This window comes from Zeugodacus cucurbitae, chromosome 5 (assembly GCF_028554725.1).
Source record: "Zeugodacus cucurbitae isolate PBARC_wt_2022May chromosome 5, idZeuCucr1.2, whole genome shotgun sequence".
NCBI classification, from domain to species: domain Eukaryota; kingdom Metazoa; phylum Arthropoda; class Insecta; order Diptera; family Tephritidae; genus Zeugodacus; species Zeugodacus cucurbitae.
This window is the reverse complement of record NC_071670.1, coordinates 50,042,854-50,057,387: the sequence shown is the minus strand read 5'-3', so window position 1 is coordinate 50,057,387 and position 14,534 is coordinate 50,042,854. Positions and strand designations below refer to the sequence as shown.

Below are 14,534 nucleotides of genomic sequence, written 5' to 3'. Positions count from 1 at the left end.
ACACCGCCACTAACAACATACACACACACACACACCCAGCAATGGCGAACCAAATAGGCCATCAATCAAAACATTTCCACAAGGATTTTCACGAATAGGCAAATGAGCCTTGGCAGCGGCCGCCGCCGAGATACACGCAAACAATGGCGTAAATACGAGCAAACAAATGAGCACAACACACGTGTGTTGACTAATCCTGCCACAAAGATATGCGCGCGATAGTGTATGTCAGACTATAGTTGCGCCAACTAGCCAACCAACTAGAGAGATGGCAATGAACACCTTCAATACAAAAAACTCACAAACAGACATATACACGAGCACATATGCAACTAATCAAGCCAGCAGCCAATGTGAGTCACAGAGTCAGAGTCATTCAGTCAGTCACCCAGTCAGTACACAGCACATCAGTCACACAATGCACAGGCGACGACACAACACAATCCAACCCAACCCAACCTGGTTATGTATTTAGTCTCAAGCACCAACAACACGTCACGACACGACACAACACGCGCCCCAACTTAATAACCAACATAACCAATATGGCTAAGCCGTTTGCGTTTTGCCTTAACATGTTTTCCATTTTTCTTAAAAATCTAATAATAAATTGTATTCATTAAGGTCTTACAAAACGGAAATTGCGGAAATGGAGACGGTGCTGTAAGAGACCACAACCGAACAACAACAACAACAATTACCACCGCACCACGCCACCACCATATGCCAACAACAACAACATCGACACCACCAATATACACCATGGATGTAGGAGAGGAGGAGTGCGAGCAACATGCAGATGAGCCACCAACGGATGAGTGATGCTGCCTGGCTGCTCGTCTGCCTTTCAGCCAATAACTCTATTGAATGCGGAAACAATAGATTTCAGTGGGAAATGAGTATGAATGCTAATAACGGCGTGCTCATTTGTGGTTTAAACGAAAAAGGAATATAGGAAATATCAGGTGGCAAGGAGTAAAGAGCAGCGTACAGAAGGCAGCGGGGGGCAGCACAGCTAATGGTGGAGGCGGAAACTTGCGATTTTTGCAAGGATTCTTCACAGCAATAAGTTAACAATGCAAGCAACAGATGTAAAGAGTCAAAGCTTGGAGGCTTGAGTAATGATTAAGCTGAGCCAAAAAAAGATTAATAATAAAAAATAATAAATAATAAATATGAAACAACAACAACAGCAACGCATCAAAAACTAAACATTGTATGTAGTATTTATATAAATATATATATGTATGAGTGTGAATAGTATTATAAGAGCCAAATGAAAAATTCCAATTCAAAGACGAACTTAATGATTACAAGTAATAATAAATAATAATTAATGAAAATAATAACATTAATAAGAAGCAAGAAAACATGCTAAACACACAGTTATAAATCAAAAATAGTTTTATTGAACATAAAAACACTAAATAAATAATACAAACGAACAATAAAAGGAGAGAAAAAAATTGGTTTTAGAAAAGCAGGAAGCTGAAAAGATTTGAATAAAAAAATTTAAATAAAAAAATAATAAAAAAAAATAATAATTTAAAAAAAATAATTAAAAAAAAATAATAATTAAAAAAAAAAATAATTTAAAAAAGTTTTAAATTAAATAATTATTATAATAAAAATAATTGTAATAAAAAAAAAATATTTAAAATAAAAATATAAAAAATTAAAAGAAATAAAATTAAAACAAAAATGCAAATTGTCACAAATAATAATATTTAGTTGAATAATGCATCTAAAAAATATGAATAATAATTATAAAAAAAAATAAGTAAGGAAAAACAGCCAACAAGCCACCCAGCTATGTATGCACCAAACAGAGCAGTTAAACTGTATACACAGCACACGCACACGCATTAGATAAGTCCACCTTTAAAGCTTTACAAAGTGCAGGCCAGTGTGTACAGTTTGAATGTTGTGTAAGCTTCACTAGAGTACACTTCCATGCTTGAAGGCAACAAAAAACACTAAAATTCACTAAATTTAATAGTAATAGTTTAATGTATGGAAAAGAAAAGAAACTAAAAACGAAAATTAATAATAAAAACAATAAATTATAATAAAAAAACTAAAAAGTCAAAATGAAAAACTCAACTAGAGTTAAGACAAACCCAACTCATACTCGTAAATGCCTCAAATTTGTTATTCATTTGTTATTACATATGTATGTGTAAAGGTTTACGAGTGTAATTTAAGCTTAATAAGTATGTGTGTGGGTAGAAAAAACTAACACACCCACACACACATAAAACTAAATGTATGTATAAAAAAGCTAAATAATTTGACATTAAATTACTTAATACAAAAAAATCGTTTTTAAAACCGAAGTGAAAATTGACTGAAAAATTTTGAAAAATTGCCAAGCACAAAGTAAACAACTTGTATTTGAAGATGTTGAAAAGCACAAAGAAAAAACAACAGACGAGCAAAGTCTAATAAGAAAGCAGAATTTTAAAATAGATATAAAAATGCAGGAAAATAGTAGTCAAAATTAAAAAAAAAATTGCACTAAATGAATGACACATACACGAATAAAAAAATGGTTGCTTAAAGACAGGCTCAAAAGAGTATTAAAACACTTTAAAGCACTGTCTACATAAAGCTTTGACTTTCTCCATACTATTTTGTGCTTAAATAAAATGCTTTAAATGCTGCTGCAATTCAATTTTCACACAGCTGTTGCTCGGTTTTCTGTAGTCGAAGGTACCTAACACTAGCCAGAAATATTTTAATAGTTTATATCTATAAAAGAAAGTAAAAAGAAATTTAATTGTTATATAATGCAAGTCAGTGTAAAGTTTGAACGATAAAAGATTTGTAAAAAAAATTGTAAAAGTAATGGAGATACTGCAAGATTTTGCTTCTGTTACGATAGTAGTATTATTTTATATACTTTATGCTTAAACACAAAAACTCTCGACTTTAACTCCATTATTTTCTAGTTGCTCCAACAACATTACTCTCCACATTTTCATAAAAAATTTTAAATTCTAATTTCTAAGTAGTGCTTTTGTAGTTGCTTATTTTACACTAAATATGCTACTTTAACTAAAGATAATGTTGCTAAAAATAACTTGTGGATAAACTAATGAACTTAATTAAACTTAAAATGTGTGCACTTTTGCTAGAATATTGAAGAGTAGGTTTTAATCTAGTATACGTGCTTCAAAGGGTGACTTAATTGAGTTAATTTAGGCAATTCTCTACTAATTGAACCATTAACAGAGTGAAATCAGTCGTTGTTCATAAATTCATTTGAAAAGTGGCATTCACATATTTTAATTTTTTTTAACTTAATTCTAATAACTGACGGGCATTTAGGGTCAATCTAAACCCCTCGAATTATTGCCCTACGCAAATTTGCGATTTTTTCTTTGAGCCAAATTTCTCCCATTCTTCGTAAATATACATTTTGTGGGTAAAAAATTTTATATTCACGGCGGTGGTTCTTGGAACTCGTCTTACCTAATAATTTATAAATTAAAACAGCTACAAGTTAGGTAATTTAACAAATACAGTGGAACTTCTCTAACTCGAATCACCATAATCCATAAAAAAACTACGAGTTAGAGAGACTTCGAGTTATAGAAATTATTTTAAAAACATAAATTTTTTCAAAAAGCTGTTATAGAAATTATTTTAAAAACATAAATTTTTTCAAAAAGCTGTAAAATATATAGGCAATTCACAAGCTTTGTTGTATGTATATTTTAATATTCTTAAAAAATACGACACTTGTGAGCACCCTTAACTGTTGTATGTCATATTTTGTCATATTTCTACACTTAATCAGCTGATAGTGAAAAATTAAGAAGACAGTAATGCTATATATCCGCGATTCGCGATAAAAAATCATCAATATATATATGCGATCATCCGATTTTGGCCTTAAAAAAAAACATAGGGAATTTTGCTGAGGCCAAAACCAGATATATGTCCGTATTTTCCAGATATATACAATGTGCGGAATAAATCGGTTGAGAAGTGTTCGGGCAGAAGGGCACGAGCAAAACCGACCACTGATCGTCCCAAAAAACCGGTTCTTCACAGAAAACCGACTACCCACTCGTCGAAGTTTTGCCCCAAAGCCGCACCCACCGACCGCCCACACTGCCACGAGTGTGTCCAAAAAAACCGGTTCCAAAAAGTAACCGGTTACTGCAGTACTAGGCATATGCCGCAAAAAACCGAAAAAATTCGGCAGCAAGTGGGTAGGGGTATAGAATAGCGAACTCAAGAAACGTACCACACAACAGTGTTGGTATGACAGTCATAAAAAAATATGACAATATGACGATATGACACACTATGACACCTTGTGAATACCCTAATAGATTTACCAACAGTTTTAGTTATTTACTTGGCAAAAAGTTGTATTTAAATACATTAAAACATGTAGTCTGTAATTTTGTTCGTTGCAGATTGCTATTGTTTGGCTCTTGAAGCCTGGTTCTCATGCCTTTGTTACATGACTTATGTAATCCATAATAGTCACATTTTTTGTTCGCCTCCGTACGATATAGTGGGGCTCTTTTAAAATTCTGCCTCGATAGTAAAATTTTAAATTTTGTATTTGTATTTATGTCAAAAAGTTCGATTTATGGAAGGAAATTTGTATGGAATTTGACTTCTATTGCCACTTCAAAAGTTTGAGTTATGGAAGTTCCACTGTATAGACTTTTAAATTATAATATTGCCTACAATTTCCTCTACTCCTTTGAAACAATATTCTAAATGAGTGCACTAATAATAATAAAATAATGCAAAACTATAATTAAATGTATTAAATAAAAATATTAAAATATTTCTAAAACAAAACTCTAACAAGTGAAAAGTATAACGATTGTTGAGAATTTATTTTTTAAAACACCTAAAATTTGATTTTAACTTTCCAACAAAAGGGAGTTACTTGAAAAAAATTATGAAAAGTTGGGGTGCGTAAAAGCACTGAAATTCTCTAAAAACAAGCAAAAATAAGCTCTAATTACTGCTTTTTATGTCAAATTGTTCAAACAAATTAATGTTAAAATGCTTGACTTATGTAAATATTAGAACGCTACAAATGCTACTTAATGATAGTTTAAGGTAAATTGCTTTCTTTTTAATGTTCCTCTGCTACGGCTTCAAATGTCTTTTTTTCTAAAAGTCTGTATTAAGAGCTAAACACTCATAAATATTAATTGCTTCTCTATGCTTGTTGAAATGAATGAACAAGTCTGTTGTATTACTGGAATAGTACCAAAGCTCAAATTGGAATTCTAAAATCATTACTGAAATGAGTCACATTACAAATTACAATTCCTAAAGAAATTGTTTTATTTCGTAATTAATTTAAAAATCTGATCGTAAAGAAATGAATTTTTGGTTCAAATCGAATTTTAGTTGTTCTACAAATACTTTCATTACCCTATGGTACTTCCAACCGAGTGTTGTTACTTAAATTAATACATTTTAAAGAAAACCAGCACATTACTTATAATAATAATTAATATTGCTTTAAAAAAATACAATACTATCTGATACTATTAAACTAATTAATCCAGACACCCTTTATTTCACAAACATATTTTCAATAATAATTCCCAACACCTAGTTCAATACTCAACACTAGTTTTTTTCAAATTGTTGACTAGTTAAATCAAGAATGACCGACACTAATACTAGCAACAATAGTAATTTGTATTAATTTAGCAAAAATTTATATGCAGAGACATATTTACAACCGCATGAGGCAATTCAAAAAATTAGTTGAAATGAAAATAGTTATACGTAAAATATTGCAAGTTTTTTTATTAAATTTTTTTTTATGTAAAATGCAATATAAATATTATGAGAAAAACATGGGCGCTCAAATTAAAAGAAAAATGGAAAATAATTGCAACTAAAGTAACATTAATTTTGTTAACAAAGAAAATTTTAACATTTACATGTAACAAATTAGTTGAAAACTAAAGTAATAAAACAACAAGAAATGTGGTAGAGCAAAAACGAGCGAAGGTGACAAGTAGCAAATATATATGTATATATATATAGCAAATATATGTATTGTAGTTAAATTGAATTATATTAAAATTTTGGAGGAGAAACTATTTACATACATATATTTAAATTATATACACACATACAAACATACATGCAAACAGATGCAAAACGTCAAAAAAACATAAACGGTTTGATTTTTGATGCTCACGGTTTCGTAGTCTCATTTTTCATTAATTTTTTCGTTTTGATCGAGTTTAAAAAGTACATGGATATTGAAAGAAAAGGCGGTGAAATAATTTCTAAATGTAGTTGAAATATATCTGTCAAATGGTTTGATTTTTTCTAAAAATTTAATACAGCTTTCTCTCTTATTCGTGTCAGATTGGTATCATTTTGATCGATTTTTTTTTGTTGAAAATTTCAACTGTTTCATTTGGTTTCTCCGGGGTCTCTGAGACTGTTTATTTTTTTATTTTTGAAGCCATCCGTGACTAGCGTAAAAATCAGTTTCGTTTTCCTTTAATTTAGAATGCAAGTTTTCCGCTCCGATAAAGAGCTTTCTCCATTTTGGGTAGCTCTGAAATACGCAGTGTTTTTCAATTTCCAGTTCAAGAAAGTGTGTCGTCACGAGTTTTAAAATCCCTTTACTTTTTGTAACGCTACATATCATGGATTTAGCAACATTAAATTTAACAAGAAAAAACGTTAACTTCGGCTGTACCGAAGTTAATATACCCTTCATTTCTTTTAGTAACTATGTGTTTAAGCAAAAAAAATTTACTAATTCTTTTTAGCCGGGTTGTTTGCTAGAAACATTAAGGTTATATAGTTAACCGATCTGAACAATTTCTTCGGAGATTATATTATTACCTTAAGCAGTAATCCATGTCAAATTTCGTCAAATGCGAAAATTTTCCATACATTTTGATTCCGATCGTTCAGTTTGTATGGCAGCTATATGATATAGTGGTCCGATATTGGCAGTTCCGACAAATGAGCAGCTTCTTGAAGAGAAAATAACATCTGCAAAATTTCAAAACGATTTCTTAAAAACTGAAGGACTAGTTCGTATACATACAGACAGACGGACATGGCTAAATCGACTCAGTTCAACATACTGATCATTTATATCTATACTTTATAGGGCCTCCGACGCTTTCTTCTGGGTGTTACAAACTTCGTGACAAACTTAATATACCCTGTTCAGGGTATAAAAAGTGGATCCTTTTTGAAAATTACTGAGCATTTCAGCACAAAAAAGAGTAATTTACTCTTAGGCGATTCCTCGAGTTCAGAATTATTTAAGATCAATACAAAATACATTAAAATATTGAAACATTTATTGTTCACGTTTTAGAGTGTTCATGTTTTCGAGGGTGCGCTGTATTTAATCCCTTCCTGACAACTCCCACCGCAGTCGGTTCTACGCTATCTGAGTTGACCCTGATTTTATCCGGTCAAGGGCTGCCCTTTCGGCGATGTAACTCTGTTTGGATCGGGATATATAACCTTTACTACAACAAAAACATCCCTTCCTGATCAGTTCATACAGAAATTTTTTTTTTTCAAACTTTCTGCGATTTTGTCAAACCTTCGAATATACTTAAAAAATATTACAAAATATTTTCACATCAGTGATCAGCTATCCACACTAATATTGTACAAAAATTTACCGAATTAATGTCTTTAAACATTTTTTATTGTCTTTACATTTTTTTTTAATCTCTTTAAAAATTATTTATTATTGCGATTTACTACTTTGAAAAAAAAATCGCAATCAAAGTCAAAATAAATGCTTTTAGAGATATATTTTTTTTTTTTTGGTTTTTATTTATTCATAATAAAAAATCTAAATGAAATTTCGAAATTTTTTACAATACGGTTATGAATATTTTGGAAAAAAATTAATTAGACTAGTAAATTAATGAGAAACAAATTTTGAAACTAAACATACCAATAATTTTTAAATAAAAAATAAATAAAAACAGAAATTTTGATTAAATGATTAATAATACCAAATATTATGTTTAGAACTAAATGAAATATATTTTGAAGATTTTGAGATTTTTTTTGCTATAGTTTCCCAACAGTCACTCCTGTCCATGAAAAATTATTATTTTTTATTATTGGTTCAATCCAAAACTAATATAAATTTATACATTTCCTTAAATATTTTGCTGCTTCTAGTATAGTTAAGATAGACAAAAATTCAAAACCATTTTAAGTTGCCTCTGTATTCCAAAATTTGTGTACAAATATTAAATTAAAAAAAAAAAAAATACATTTCTCCCCTTAAAACTAGTCGTTAAATCTACCAAAGCGCTATCATCTCTTTTAAGATTCCCTAAACCCTCTCTAAACTCTCTAAACACAAACGACTATTGAAGAGGCGGCAAAAAAGTACACAAAAGTCAAACCAACGATAACTCAGAAATTTTGTCCAAATACAAATGAGTAAAAAAGCAAACCAAAAACAAAGAAACATTATTATAATATAATAATTAAATAACCAAAAGTAATTTGTGATGCACCGCTTTAAGTTTAAAACGTAAGAACGGGTAAAAAAGATATGGGATAGATGACAAGAAGACAAGGGTGAACGAAACGAGCGAATATTATATTTAGTTTGCAAATGATTTTTGCATAAAAGTAGAAATTCTTTTGAAATTAAATTAGTTGATTTTTGAGATTTTTACATACATTATACCAAATATAAAAAATTGTCAAGTTATCGCGTGTTAGTTATTTAAAACAAAAGAAAAACAAAAACAAAAACAAGTAAACATGTATATGTCTGTATATTTTGGGAAGTGTTAAAGCATTTTAAATGAATATTCAAATTCAAAAGTTCGCAATGAACAATTATGGACAAATTAAAGAAAGCAAAACAAGTTAACATTACATTGTATAAGTAGTTAGTAATTTAAAGTAAACAACAACAACAACAACAAAAATCCAAAACGAAAATTAAAATAAAATAAAAAGTAAAACATTAGCGTTTAAGTTTAGTTACTAAGCCAGCCAAAACCAATTGAATACCACACCTAAAATAAATGAAATGGAACGAAAACTAAAACTCAAAACCGCATTGTAAGGGTGAGCAACGCACCAGCGCGCGATTCATGTAACAACATTTTCAAAAAATAAGTATGTATAATGGTAGTCCCGTATGCCATAATGTAAATTATTTGAGACACACACAAACATTTTTTAATTTAAATTGGTGTACATTTTGTAGTATTAACGCAGTTAATGTGCCAAGGACGACACACTTAATGCAAAGGTAGTTGTGCTTTTTGCCAATACAAAGCAGCAACTGGGGCAGTAGGGGTCATTGAAAACAAAACGTTGGCCAAAGAACACCTACGAACGATCTTTCCAAAGCACTCACCCAAAACATTTTGCTAAATAAAAATGCATATTTAAATAAGAAATCATGAGAGGAGAATTGTTGCAGAACATTAAGAAATGACTACTGTAAAACTTAAACTGCAAGCGAATACGCTTATAAATTGAATACATTAACACATTAACAAAAAAATTTTAAAATAAAAGTAAAAAAAAAAAATATTTAAAGATGTGGAAAAATATATTAAAAAAAAAAAAAATAAAAATTTAAATTGTTGTGGTAGACACTGGCGAGTCAGTAACAATGCAATAAATGTATACAGAAAATAAAACACTAACGATTTTCTATTCATAAATTAATTGCAGTCTGAGGTAAGTTATCTTGATTTAATTTATAAACATATTAATACAACAATATGCTATTTTACTATTATTTAAATTTCCAGAGTATTAAAATAATATAAACAGAATTCTTCTTCTTCTTAGTTCGCGTAGTAACAATTAATTTTACATTTTACATACATAAAGTCATTTAATTATAATTAATATTTTTCAATTATTGCAATTATTATATTTAATATTTGTTTTTGACTATAATATTATTTATAATATATGATTTAACATTAATTTTATCAAAACTATTTTAATACAACAAAAAATAAAAATCTACTACCTAAATTTTATAACAGTTCAGTTGGAGCGTATGGCAGCACTGAAAATGCCAATGACAGTACGAAAATCTACTACAATCATTATCGAATCCGGCTCTGCACTTCGAAAGCAAAGTGACAATCTGCCATTTTGTCAACGCTCCCAGTGGCATCCACAACGTAAGTTATTTCGCTCCGAGGAAAAAGCCGATTATTTATCCAAAATGTGAAATCTTAAGCAAAAAGTTAGTGTAAAATAATATTAAATAATTTAATTTAAAAGTGCTTAACAATATATTTCTGCGATTAAGTTACGCGTTTGCCTGCATGTGCAAGCGACACGTGTATCATGTTTTTTTAGGTTATGTACATATGCATATTGCTAATTTGTACATTTTTTTTTCTTTTGTGACGCAGGTTACGTTACTCTTAATACGTTAAAATGTCGGGAGGATTAGAAATTTTGTCCCTCAAAGAGGACGACATCACCAAGATGTTGGTGGCCACCACCCATTTGGGTTCGGAAAATGTCAACTTCCAGATGGAACAGTACGTCTACAAACGCCGTAGCGATGGTGTTAACATCATCAATCTCGGCAAGACCTGGGAAAAACTGATGTTGGCTGCACGTGCTATTGCTGCCATCGACTACCCACAAGATGTAAGTATTGAAATTCGTAATTTTTCTATAAATGTCTGTGTAGTGTGCTCAAATGATGATTTTTATCTAATCTTTCGGGTCTGAAATTCAATGAAGCCAATTTAACTGCTGACTGCACACTATACAAATGCATTTGTGTCATCATTTCTTTTATTAAATTTCCTAAGCATGCAATATTAATAATTTATGTATTGCATTGCAGGTCTTCGTCATTTCTTCACGTCCAATTGGTCAACGTGCTGTACTCAAGTTCGCCAAGTACACCGACACCACACCAATTGCTGGCCGTTTCACCCCTGGTGCATTCACCAATCAAATTCAACCAGCTTTCCGTGAACCACGTTTGTTGGTTGTGACCGATCCCAACACCGATCACCAACCCATCATGGAAGCATCGTACGTCAACATCCCAGTCATCGCTTTCTGCAACACCGATTCGCCACTGCGTTACATCGATATTGCCATTCCATGCAATAACAAATCTCCACATTCCATTGGTTTGATGTGGTGGTTGTTGTCTCGTGAAGTGCTCCGTCTGCGCGGAACCATCTCACGTGTCAGCGAATGGCCCGTGGTTGTTGATTTGTTCTTCTACCGTGATCCCGAGGAAGCTGAGAAGGAGGAAGCAGCTGCCAAGGAATTGTTGCCACCACCAAAGGTTGAAGAGGTTGTTGAGCACCCAGTCGAGGAAGCCACCAACTGGGCCGATGAGGTTGCTGCCGAGACCGGTGGTGTTGCTGGTGCTGAAGATTGGAACGAGGATGCTGTCAAGACCTCATGGGGGGGTGATGGCAACTTCTAAACGCTTAATAAGCATTCAAAAAATGTTTATTTAAACGTTTATAAGTAAGGCAATGGCCTATTGACCGAAATAAAGCAATTTTATTGGTACATGAAAAGCTGTATTTTCATTTTTGTTATTTTTGGGTTTTTTAGCGCCGGCAGCGAAATTTTTGGTACGAACCGTGCTTTTGTAATTTGCGCACAAAAGTATGCTACACAGATCGAGCTACCGTGAATTTTTTGGGCCGGGCGACCTGCAGCGCGTTTCTGTACGCCTGGTGCAATGCGGGCCTGTAAATACGGCTAAATTCGTCGCCGATTTGGCTCAGATGGCCAGATATTGGTTAAAAACATGCAGATACGTCAAAATAAGCGCTTTTAACCAGGCTTTTTCTAAATTTAGCTGGATTTTACACAGATTTTCGGTTAGGGCTACCAAAACCCATGCTATTACATGCAAATAAGAATAGCATGTTTCGTTTAGGACTACCAGATACCACCCAAAAGCATGCTGCATCGCGAAAATATGCGGGTTTTTCGGTAAGCGCTGTCAGATACTACCCAAAAGCGTGCTCCTACCTGAAAATTAGTGGTATTTAGTGGTTATGGCTACCAGAAACTACCCAAAAGCATGCTGCCACGTCAATGCAAGAGATTTTTTCGGTTAGCGCTACCAGATACTACCCAAAAGCGTGCTCCTACATGAAAATATGCGATTACTTTCGGTTAGGGCTACCAGAAACTGCCTAAAACCACGCTACAACGCGGAAAAACGGCTTTTTCTAAAGGAAACGCGGAATTTTGTGTAAAAATATTGATTTATTTTACGAATTTATTTATATATTCAATTAGTAATTTAATAATGAATTTTAAATACAGTTTTTTTATTCTCTAGTCTATAAAGAAATAATTAATAATTGTTTTGGGTAATTCAAAACAAAAAGTGGTGTTATTTTCTAATTGAATTGCCGAAAAATGTTTTTTTTTTTAACTAAACATAAAGTAACAGTAGTTATTTTTAGCAGTTAAACGGACGAAATTTTTGCGATATACACAGCATTGACATTACATAAGTATATAATACGTCAGTAAGGGGGAAATTATAAAGGAGAATACTTAAAATTGAAATAAAAAAATAGTTCACTTATAAGTATTATATTAAATATCAAAGTTTTAACAATTTGATATTTGTTGACACTCAAACGTGATAATTCGCATAGATTGAATGTATATATGTATATAATTTACTGTTTACGCGTTGTATCTATTGTTCGCGCGTAACACCCACACTTTGCATTTCTGTACGTTTTTTAATAACAGATAATTATTTCGTTTTAGCATTTCAACGATTTTTCTTATGTTTGTATGTACATTCATATGTTTCATAAATATTTGTTGGTTGTGTTTTGTTGTTGTTTTGCGTGTCTTATGTTAACATTTGCTTGCTTTATTGTGGTGGTAAAATGCGGGCGTTTTGACTTCTTTTAAAGTGTGTGTTGTGTTATTCAAATATTTCTTATTTTTAATATAACATTTTTTTAATTATTGTATGTCGCTATATATAATATAATATGTATGTATATGAATATGTATGTGTATATGTGTATATGTATATTCCCAAAAATTATTACACGTAAGAAAAGAGGGTAATATAATAATTGTTGTTGTAGTAATTAATATAATAATGATAATAAAACGTTATTTCATTTCCATATTTCCATATCAAAATGGTTGTTACATACATATTTTCCGTTATTTTATATTATTATAACTGCTATTATTATTATTGTTGTTATTTTTGTTCAATTTGTTTTTTAAGTATGCATCGTTTTCACTTCATTGCTGTATGTTAAATTGATTTTATGTTACTCTATTACTAGTGTGTGGCGTTTATGCATTATTATTATTATTATTGTTGGTGTTGTAGAAGAGTCTATTTGAAAGGATTTGGTCGTGCTTTAAAAGTGGTGAGCTTTCGCAACTCCTTGATGCGTTGTTCTTCACGCCTTTTACGTTCTTCCTCCTCCTGTAATGAGAAAAATGCATGAAAAGATATTTCATAGAGGGGAGCATAATAAGGAAATCAATGAAATAATGTTAGTCATAATAGTATTTTAATAAATTGTTATACAGACACGTCAATGAAATGAGATTGAATGTAATTACATAGATACAGACTGAGGGAACTCAACGCCCAATCATTATCAGACTTTGTTTTTGCTTTTAAAACGTGCTTGTTTCCAGAGGGAAAAACGGATGTATGGACGGACGGGTGGGTTTGGTGATTATCCAATCGGTACGGACGGACGGATGGACAGAGAGACGGATGGGTATACAGACGGACAGATGGTCGAGCGAACAGTTGGGTGTGGTTATTATCCGATCGGGACAGACAGACGGATTGATGAGCAAACGGGTGGATGGATGAACAGGCGGACGGATAAATGGTTGGACAGATGGATTAATGGACAAACGAACGGATGGATGGTGAGACAGACGGATAAATGGATGGACAGACGGATTAATGGATATACAGACGGATGGATGGATAGACAGACGGACGGATGGATGAATTTTAAGTCCGCCTACCCATCCATCCGTTCGTTTTTCCACCAATTCGTCCGTCAGTACAAACGAACGAATGAATGGATGGACAGACGATAGGTATGGATGGGCGATTGGATGAATAGACGGGCGGATGGACAGACAGATGGATGGACAAACGAACGGACGGATGGATGGATATACAGACGGATGGATAGACAAACGAACGGATGGATGGATGGACAAATGAACGGACAGACGGACGGATGGAAGAATGTACAGGAGAAAGCGCTAGACGGGCGGTTGGATGAATAAACGAATGGATGGATGAATAGACAGACGGATGGATAGACAAACGAACGGATGGATGGATAGACAGACGGACGGATGGACAAACAGACATCCGCATCTCAACAGATGGTCGTTATGTTGGGGGATTATAAATACACAGCCACACAAAAAAAATGTTGTCATGACCTGGAGGCCTCACTATGTGTGCCTATGTTTTTGGGATCGCTGAATTCGAATTCGAGGTCCATTTAACCACCCCAGAAAAC

General features: G+C 32.3%; 2 protein-coding genes across 4 annotated transcripts in view; both read left to right on the top strand.

Moving 5' to 3' along the window:
* Positions 1–1,490, top strand: part of LOC105217288 (glutamate receptor ionotropic, NMDA 2B) — a 162,403-nt gene extending 160,913 nt beyond the window's left edge. For both annotated transcript variants that reach the window (XM_054232315.1, XM_011192222.3), the window contains one exon: positions 625–1,490. In XM_054232315.1, the coding sequence (XP_054088290.1) occupies positions 625–667 (43 nt within the window). In that variant the 3' untranslated portion in view covers positions 668–1,490. The remainder of the gene's footprint in view (positions 1–624) is intronic.
* Positions 1,491–10,024: 8,534 nt separating this feature from the next.
* Positions 10,025–11,549, top strand: LOC105217287 (40S ribosomal protein SA). 2 transcript variants are annotated; one of them, XM_011192220.3, is made up of 3 exons: positions 10,025–10,169; positions 10,407–10,650; positions 10,853–11,549. In XM_011192220.3, exons 2-3 carry the CDS (start codon positions 10,432–10,434, stop codon positions 11,450–11,452), a joined length of 819 nt encoding a protein of 272 aa, XP_011190522.1. In that variant the 5' UTR covers positions 10,025–10,169; positions 10,407–10,431; the 3' UTR covers positions 11,453–11,549. The 2 variants fall into 2 exon arrangements, with proteins under 2 accessions (XP_011190522.1, XP_011190523.1); XM_011192221.3 differs by having other exon boundaries at positions 10,132–10,234.
* Positions 11,550–14,534: the final 2,985 nt, after the last annotated feature.